This window comes from Penaeus japonicus, unplaced genomic scaffold, assembly GCF_977035675.1.
Source record: "Penaeus japonicus unplaced genomic scaffold, GWHDUDI00000001_assembly GWHDUDI00000025, whole genome shotgun sequence".
In the NCBI taxonomy this organism is placed as follows: domain Eukaryota; kingdom Metazoa; phylum Arthropoda; class Malacostraca; order Decapoda; family Penaeidae; genus Penaeus; species Penaeus japonicus.
In genome coordinates, this window is record NW_028234427.1 from 34,833,385 (window position 1) to 34,843,384 (window position 10,000).

The 10,000-nt window shown below is 41.2% G+C and overlaps 2 protein-coding genes across 4 annotated transcripts in view; one reads left to right on the forward strand and one right to left on the reverse strand.

The window, feature by feature from the left end:
• The window catches only part of LOC122247833 (RING finger protein 17), a 169,899-nt gene that overhangs the window by 95,473 nt on the left and 64,426 nt on the right, over nt 1–10,000 (forward strand). The gene's annotated exons all lie outside the window — the stretch shown is intronic.
• Nucleotides 1–10,000, reverse strand: part of LOC122247828 (uncharacterized) — a 59,447-nt gene that overhangs the window by 16,045 nt on the left and 33,402 nt on the right. For both annotated transcript variants that reach the window (XM_043007458.2, XM_043007457.2), the window contains exon 2: nt 1–1,094. This exon is cut by the window's left edge and continues 122 nt beyond it. In XM_043007458.2, coding sequence (XP_042863392.2) covers nt 1–1,094 — 1,094 coding nt within the window. The remainder of the gene's footprint in view (nt 1,095–10,000) is intronic.

A 10,000-nucleotide genomic window follows, 5' to 3' on the forward strand; every position in this document is an offset into this window, starting at 1 on the left:
GAAGCCTCCAGACACGCCATTGGGGACACTCCGAACGCCCCCTATGAGGCGCGTCTGGAGGATAGACATGAGGTCCGAAGGGCTAGAGGAAGTCCTGGTTGTCGTCGTGCCTCTGGCGCCCGGCAGCCTCCTCGGCCCTGGGACGCCGGGGACGCGGCTAAATCCTGCGCCCCGGATGCCCGACCCTCGCTCGCCCCCTCCGAAGAGGGAGTCGATCATGACCGCTGGGGCTCCGCCTCTCCCCGCTGTACCTCCTGCAGGCGAGGAAGGGGGCGCAGCAGATGCCTGGGTGGTAGCTCCGGTGGCGACGGACGCCACCCCAGTGCCGGGCGTGCGCGGGACGGACGGGAATCCAGGGAGGGACGTGAAGGTGACAGGGATGGGGTGAGCATCCTGACGCAGCAGCCCGGACCTGACACCGCTGGGCTCCTCGCCGGCCCGCCGCGCCGCCTTGGGCACTTCTTCGCCAACCAGAACGCGGGACGACGATTCTCGTCCCGCCGCTCTGTCGGAGGCTCCGTTGGCCGCGCCCAAGGCGGTTGTGTCCATGTCTGCTGTTCCCTTGAAGGCGTCAGTCTGCTGTTCCGCGTGAGAGAGAGACTTCGCCTTCCTCGTCAGCCGCTGCTTGAACTCGTTGAATTGTTCCCTCATAATCCGCGCCAGAACCCGTTTGTCAACTCGCCGCCCGCTCGCGCCGGGGGGCGCGCTCTTTAGGTCTGACCTGCTCTTTTTATCCGCCTCGGACGAGATCGGAGATTGTGAGCGGTCGGACCCCGTCTCCGGCACTACATTCACACTGTCGTTATGGCCGGCCACTCTTCCCGCGATGATGTCATCCAGAATAGCTTGGTCCGGTCGGCCGCTCTCTGGCGCCGCAGAGGGTCTGTCGCGAGGTGAATGGGTCGGCGGCGGCGGCGGCGTTGGCGCAGCGTTGAGGGTAGCCTCGCCCTTTCTAGCTGAGCTGTCGATCTTCAAGCTCTCGAAATTTGCGAATCCGAACATCTGAGTTGCATCCGCGAAAGTAAATTCTGAATCACCGAGTTGAAAGACCCCGGGCATTGCCTGCTGACCATTGACTGCTGCCGCGCACGCCGCTGTGGAAAGAGAAAAAACTGGGTTATAATGAGGGCACTAGTTTGATATTTGGCATGAAAAGTCATAGTAAATTCAAACGGAGGCTACTGGAGATAACCAAGATTTAGTTACCATTAGAAATACATTTTAGGCACTAATTAAGAAAGAGAATTTAAAGGATTTCACAATTAGACCCTTAAAACAAATATGGCACCAGACGTTTGGCCAATCAGACTTTCGGTAGTATAAATGTTAGACGCAATCAACTGGAGCGTAAAAAGGCCAACAGAATCCATGCGTGCTATAAAATCAATCAATCAATTACTTAACTCTCTCTCTCTCTCTCTCTCTCTCTCTCTCTCTCTCTCTCTCTCTCTCTCTCTCTCTCTCTCTCTCTCTCTCTCTCTCTTGTATACGAGGAGCGATAGGTGACTTTTTTCCTGGAGACTGACCTTTTGTGCGTTACAAATGATACGTTTAGGGGTTGAGGGGTGCATGTGTACTTTATCAATACCACACTATTGTGTGTGTGTGTGTGTATATATATATGTTGTTATCTAGCATCAGTATGCAAAGAAAAACATTGATTCAGAACCTGAAGTATAAATGTCCAATTCTCGCAAGTTAAAATGTCGTTTTATTAAGCGCTGCACACATTCTAATTTAATAAGAAGGAAAGTTTGAGTTTTGATAATACGGCTATCTCTATCTGTCTTATTCTTCCTTCCTTCCTTCCCTCATTTTCTTTCCTTTCCTCTACCTACCTACCTACCTACCTCTCCTTTTATCTTCCTCCCCCACCGACCCATCCCACTCCTCTCTCTCTCTCTCTCTCTCTCTCTCAATCTCTCATATATTGTCTCCCCCTCCTTCTTTATTCTATTATCCATTACGCGTCTTCCTCTCCACCTCCATATTTCCAATCCTTTCCAATCCTTTCTTTTTTCCCTTCCTTTTCTCGCATTCTTTTCTCCCACCTGGTGTCCCCCATCACAAGTGTCCGAAGGGAGTGTAGGAGGGGGTAGGGGGGGCAACGACCTCCCCTTCTTGTCGCTTGCAGGTGTCCCAACTCCCTAACCTTGACACACACTTCCTTCCCCTCCCCTCCCCCCCCCAACTGACCCCCCCTCCCCTATCCTCCCTCATGTTCTCTGGAGTCACGAGGCGAAGGTGGTCTGGTTGCTTGTGCCGTGTCAGTTCGTGACCTGTGTTGGGTGTCACGTTTTCTTTCCGTTTGGCGTTTTTTTTCTCTCTTTTTTTCCTTTAAGGTTGGAGGGAGGGGTATGATTTTTTGTAGTTTGTTTGTTTGTTTGTTTAATTAGGATTGTGGCGAGAGGTATAAGCGATTAGGCGAGGTTTGGTGGTGGTCTCTCTCGCTCTCTCTTTTATATTATCTTTCTGTTTCATTAATATCCTCTCTTTCTCTCTCTCTCTCTCTCTCTCTCTCTCTCTCTCTCTCTCTCTCTCTCTCTCTCTCTCTCTCTCTCTCTCTCTCTCCTTCTCCCCTTCTCCCCTTCTCCCCTTTATGTCTCATTGTTCTCCTCTCTTGCCTCTGTCCTTCCCCCTCTTTCTATCCTCCGCTTTCTTGTTATATTCATGTCCCGGATATTTGAACGGCTGTCAACGTAATTGGCTTCGGAGTGACCTACCTCCTACGCTTATGGAAAGTGTGACCTTTTATAATGTTTATGTAGAGCAAAAACGTCGTCCCACTTCTTAAAAGTATTTGGTTGATCCCCGTGTGCATGTTTGTGCATGACCTCTCGTGTTTAATATTTAAGCGTGGCCGAAACAGATGTGTGGGCGATTATTTTCTGTCTTAGTTTCGATCTGATGTTTATCGTTTGATTATGTATTTCGTGGAATTTGGATTATCTAAGACTTATCTGAAGATTTGGTAAGGATGATTGAAAAGGACGCGACGAATGTGTATATTAAGTGGTCAGAGCCCTGTTGCAGGTATGGAAGCCTTATTGTGCATTGTTAATGGTGTGTTTGTTTTGGGGGATGCATGTGTACTTTATCAATAACGCTCTATCTATATATGTTGTTATCTACGATCAGTGTGCAAAGAAAAACTGATTCAGAACCCGAAGTATAAATGTCCAATTCTCACAAGATAAAAATGTCGTCTAGTTAAATGCTGTACACATTTTAATGTAGCAAGAAGGATAGTTTGACGTTATCATCAGCTCGCTCGATCAGATATCTGGTCCTAATCGGGTCGCACGAGTTCGATAAGAGCTTATCAGGGATAATCGTCATGCCCATCCTATAACTCCTAACCAGTACCCCCTACCCCCTAACCCCTAACCCTGCCCCCTACTTCCGAAACCCAATAGAAATAATCAGGAGTGATAGTCATTCATAACCCCCACCCCCCCACCCCTGTCCCCAAGCCCGTACAACCTCTACCTGATGAAGGAGCCGAGCATGGGTGCGGCGGTGGGTCCCTTCGCAGCCACACCCCACGCATGGCCCACATTCCGAACCCATAAGAGAGATGAAGACAAGAGGGGAAAAAATTAAGTCATTCATATTACTAACACGTCTTCCTTTGATTCGAATGAAAAAAAAAAACAGTAACAACAAAAACGCGAGGAATGGAGAGGGGGTCGGAATATTGAATGAAACAAAGGCACACAATGAAAGCAAGCGTAAAGAACAGAGAATATAATTTCAAAGTAAAAAAAAAAAAAAAAAAAGAATATCAGATCGAAGACTCTCGATCTTTATGCACGGTTTGCTGTCGGGGTCGCTTGCCTCACAGCCTCCTCTGACCGACGGGTTTTTTAAAGAGACACGCGCCGGACCAGCAGGTCTCTCGGCTCGGCTCGGCAAGGACGCGGGGAGGAGTTTATTATTTTTTAAGATTTTGGATTTTTTTTATGTGGTTATAATTTTATTTTATTTTTTTATTTTTTTTGGGGGGGAGGGGGAGGATGAGAGGGAAGGGTGTTGGTTTTTGGCTTATCGCGGAGGGGAGATGGGCGTGTGGGAGGGTTGTGGGATTTCGAATTTTTAGGGGGTGGGGGGTCTTTAAAGGACGTGACAGAATATTCGTTATTATTGTTCGTTGTTATTGCGTTTGCTATTGTTGTTGCTGTTGATTATTATCGTCATCGTCATGATCATTGATTTTATAATTGTTTCTTAGTAGGATTGTTGTTATTAGTATCATTATCATTGGCATTTTCATTGATATTATAGTTATTGTTATGACCATTGTTATTCTTTTTATTATCATTGTATTATTATTTTATTATTTTATTATTATTATTGTTATTGCTATCAGTGCCATCATAACTATTTTTATTATGATGATGATGATTATTATTGTTATTATCAACAATATCTTTATAATTTTTTTTATCATCAATGTTCCTGCTATTGTTAATGTAACCATTTTTTTTTCTTATTTTTAGGGTTACCGTTATTACTATTCAAGTTAACATGCTTAATATTAGCACTCATTGGTTGCCATTATTTGATAACATATCTTTATTATTTAATTTTTTGGAAGTTATGACAACCATCCATTGATATTCTACCCGTGTGTTTTTGTTGCAGCTTCGCTTTTTTTTTATCAGTGACAGAGGTAACTTCCTTATCTCTTGTTACACCCGCTTATGCCGGGCTATCTGCTCGTTTTGTGCTGCCCTCTTCGTCCTTGCGTCTCATCCATTAGGATTTCGAAAACGTGGCTCTGTGCCTATGATGCTTGTATGTGGTTATGTGTGTTTATTTGTGTTTATTTATATTTTTGTTTGTATATGCTTATGTTTGTACTTATGTATATATATATATATATATATATATATATATATATATATATATATATATATATATATATATGCCTATATTTATATATGTATGTATGTATTTATGTATATGTGATAAGTATTATCTTATATATATATATATACATATATATATATATATATATATATATAATATATATATATATATATATATATATATATACACATATATATATATATATATATATAAGATAATACTTATCACATATACATAAATACATACATACATATATAAATATAGGCATATATATATATACACACACAAATATGGATATGCATATATATATATATAATATATATATATATATATATATATATATATATATATATATATATATATATATAAGATAATACTTATCACATATACATAAATACATACATATATGAATATAGGCATATATATACACACAAATATGGATATGCATACATATATATATATGTATATATATATATGTACATATATATATATACATATATATATATATATATATATATATATATATATATGTGTGTGTGTGTGTGTGTTTGAGTGTGTGTCTGTATATATATGTATATATTTATATATATATATATATATAAATATATATATATATATATATATATATATATATATATATATATATATATATATATATATATATATTATATATATATATTATATATATTTATTTATAAATATGTATATATTTATATATAAATATGTATATATTTATATATATATATATATATATATTTATATATATATGTATATATATTTATATATATATTTATATATATATGTATATATATATGTATATATATATATATATATATATATATATATATATATATATATATATATATATATATATATATATAGTTTGTTTACAGCCTGTTTATTAATTTGCCTGTAAGCGTTAAATATATTTATATTAGAATTTCCCTTTTAAGTTGCTGCGTTACCTGCATACTCACAGAGGAAGAGAGGAACGGTCGAGAGGGAGAAGCGATATGCAAATTCGAAATCGGTCCAATTTGTCAGAAAAATGCAAACGAGCAGAGATAGCAGACAAGAAAGAAAGAAAGGAACAAAAAAAATGTATATAGATCTGCATTTTCAACATGGGGGGGAGGGGGTGGGTGGAGGCATAGGGGGGAGGGGATGACGCATCAATTTCGCCGGCCTTGCATATTTCTTATCTCATTCTGCGCCACGACCTCGTCAGGAAAAGAAAAGATGGCTGTGGCTCGAGCGTGCGTTGCTGTGGTCACGCCGTAATCGCTTTCAAGCCCCGTTTTAATTGCTTGCAGCGGGAGGAGGGGATTCGGTTCTCTCTCTCTCTCTCTCTCTCTCTCTCTCTCTCTCTCTCTCTCTCTCTCTCTCCTTCCCTCCATCTCTCCCTCCCTCTCTATCAGTTTATCTATCTACGTATCTCTCTCTCCCTCTATCTCTCCCTCCTTCCCTTCCTCCTCCCCTCCTTCTTTCCATCCCCCTCCTTCCTCCCCTCCTTCTTTCCATCCCCCTCCTTCCTCCCTTCCTTCCCTCCCTCTTCCTCTCCTCCTCCTCCTCCTATCCCACCCTCACCACTTCGTGAATATGGTCTGCGATCGACGCCGCGTGTGCCGTGTCCGCGAGAGTCTGCAGGCAAATGTCGCAAGCAAAGCGACTTCGGGCTCGGGGGTGCAAACACGATTCCGGGAATTTGATACATTTTCTCGACGAGCCTTCGATCGCTCTCACGCCTCACGGTGGGAGGGAGACCTTAGTTGAGGAGGAGGAGGAGGACGAAGACGAAGCCTCAGGGCGGGGAGTGGAAAGCGAGGCCTTCCTTGGGAGGGGGGACAGGGAGGGGAGTGAGAGGGTGAGGGAGAGGGAGAAGGTGATGGGAGGGAAGGAGAGAAGGATAGGGTGATAGGAGGGGATGTGGAAGGGAAGGGAAGGGAAAGGAAGGGAAGGGAAGGGAAGAGAAGAGAAGAGAAGGGATGGGAAGGGAGTGACAGAGGGAGAGAAGAACATACATACATACTGATTGAGAATGGGTGCGAAAATTGTTAGAGCAACAGTCGCGAAGATGAAATTGGAAGCGAGCAAATAGATTGGCCAAGAAAGACCAAATAAACAAAAAATGAGGCACATCCATGAGGCGGGTGACGCGAACTAATGGGGCAAATGGGGCAGAGTGGCCAAAACACTTAACATAAGTGTAAGTGTGGCCACCGCCTCAACGATATATCTCGCAAGGGCCACTTATGCACAAAACACTTAATGTATCATGATGTTGGCCTCGAGTGGTTGGGTGCTGTGACGGGCGCAGGTCGGCTCTGATATGTCTGAGTTCATTTATTTAGTTTTATATTTTGTGTTTGTTCAACTTACGTGCTAGGAATGAGAGAGACAGTGCATCAGATTGCAGAGTTGCTAGAAGGATTTTGAATATGTTCATTATTTTTTTTCAATAAACTTATTTTATGTATAGTAGATATATCTGGCAGTGTTACTAGTAACGTAACGTGGAAATTGCCCGTCGCCAGGTTGCTTTTTTATGCAAATTAAAACTACATCAGATGGTCTGTTAGAAAAACCTTTACCCATTCGCAACTATGCATTCATGATTAAAACCAAGGCGGACTATGACCCCCCCCCCCTGTATAAGCCCCTGTCCAAGCAATGACTGGTCACCTTTCATACGGCAGCCATACCGGTATAAGGTCTATGGGCAGGATAGGCGATAACTTCTTTTGGGTTAAGGATGTGGACGTGAGGTTGGGGAAGGGGTCCTAATGGGGGTGGGATTAGTGGATGGCGGTGTGACCGGGGGGGGGGAGGTGTACTCTTAACAGGCTGGAATTAAATGTTTCTGGAGCACTTGAAGTTGTTACGACTGGTCTTGGGCTCTTAGGTTTTGGCCGCTCTCATTCGCGCTCACTTTTTCTCGCTCGATCTCGGCTCTAGTTGTTCCTAAATTCTCGTTTTTCCCTTTTTCCTCTTCCGTCTTTTTTTTTATCCTCGTTCTCGATTGCTTTAGTTTATTTCATCTGTTTGTTTATCTGTGTCTTTTTAGGGGGGTTAAGGATGTGGAGGAAGGGGGAAAAGAGAGGGAGAAAGGAAGATAGGAAGGGAAAAAGAAGAAGGGAGAGCGAGACCAAAAAAAGAGAGAAAGTTAGAGAGAACATGCTCTTCACTGGTATTTTATCCTAACGCCTTCAGTGATTCCAAAATGGCGTTAAGGAATCGAACTTTTGGTAGGTCGATTTTATGCTTGGCTGATCGCGTGTATAGACAAGGTAGATGCGTGTGCGTGTAGGTGTGTTTGTGTGTGTGTGTGTCTATGTATGTCTGTGTTTTGTTTATTATGCAGTTATGCAATATGTTTATGTGGCTGTGGGTTTTGTGATTGAGTGGGTTCGTCTGCTTGTATGTTTAGGTATGATCTACTTTTAAGTACTTGCCTGTGTGTGTGTGTGTTTGCGAGTGCGTGCGATAGGGGTTAGAAGAGAAAGAAAGATATATATAGAAAGATGGAGCGAATGAGAATATTGTTGTTATTTTGGCAACTTCACCTTGGCACAGATGGTGTTTCAGCTCTCACTGTCGACCAGGGCCTCGCGTGCTCCTGTTAACCATTCCCTGCAGAGGCGTCGCTCGGGAGAAAAAATAGTAATAAAGAAGAAGGAATAGTAATGAAGTTAGGTAATTAGATGGATAAGTATTGAGAAAGATGGGTGGGGGGGAAGAATGGGAGAGAAGGGGTGAGTGTGAGAGTGAATCTGTTTGGGCTGGGAGTTAAACAGAGAGTGAGTGAGCGAGTGAGAGAGAGTGAGAGTTAGCGAAAGGACTAAGGGAAGGAAAAGGTAAGTGAGAAGGAATTGAGAAAAGGGGCAGGGGAAAGGAAAGATTAATGAAGATAGGTGGAGAGTGAAATTGCGATATGGAGATTGGAGAGGAAGGGTAAATAGATATTAGTTAAAATGGAGATGGTGAGAGATGAAAAAGTGTCGGGAAGGAAAGAAGGAGGGAAGAATTAAAGGAGAGAGAAGGGAGAGAGAAGTGGTGAATGACCGGGAGAATGTTCGTACTGTTTTGTACTTGTTTTTTTTTTCTCTCTCTTTCCTTTTTCTAGATTTATGAAGTGTTCGCATGGACGCTGTAATTGCCTCACTGTTATTTAGCTGTCGTGTCATTTTCCCCCCCTTTTGAGTCAGGCCATTTTATACTTAAACTTTAATTAACCGTTAGCCCTGTTCGGATATGTGGTACAGATGGCTCTGAAATATGTAAAGTTCTGGCTAGATTTGTTTTTTTTATGACCATATGTCTCGATACATACTTGATTATTGAGTCATGACACTTTCATTGTTTCTGTTTTCCAGTTGTGAGGCTAAACAGATATGAGGAAAACTTAGCTTAACTAAACCTACCGAAATATTTCCCACAAATACCAAATGACGTGTCCGACGTGCTTATTCTGCCTTGTTAACGGTCACCAGACGCTCTAATAGGATGCAAATGATTTTTTTTTTCTTTTTTTAAATGCTAATGACATGGCGGCTATATCGGCCTTTTTTCCGGACTCGTAATTATGTATTTAGAACTTTGTTTTTTTGTGTGTTTCTTTTTATATTGTATTTGTTTTCGCTGTGGTGTTCAGTCATATTTTTATTTATATGTTTAGAATATCTCATCCCCTCTCTCTCTCTCTCTCTCTCTCTCTCTCTCTCTCTCTCTCTCTCTCTCTCTCTCTCTCTCTCTCTCTCTCTCTCTCTCTCTCTCTCTCTCTCTCTCTCTCTCTCTCTCTCTCTCTCTCTCTCTGTATATGTAAATTTATATATATATATATTTATATATATATATATATATATATATATATATATATATATGTATATATATGTATATATATATATATATATATATATATATATATAATGTATATATATACATATATATAGAAATAGAAAAATATATATTAATATATATATATATATATATGTATATATGTATATGTATATATATATATATATATATATATATATATATATATATATATATATATATATGAGTCGTGAGGACAATGATAATGATGACAACAATGATGATAATGATGGTGCTGTTGATGATTGTAGTATCA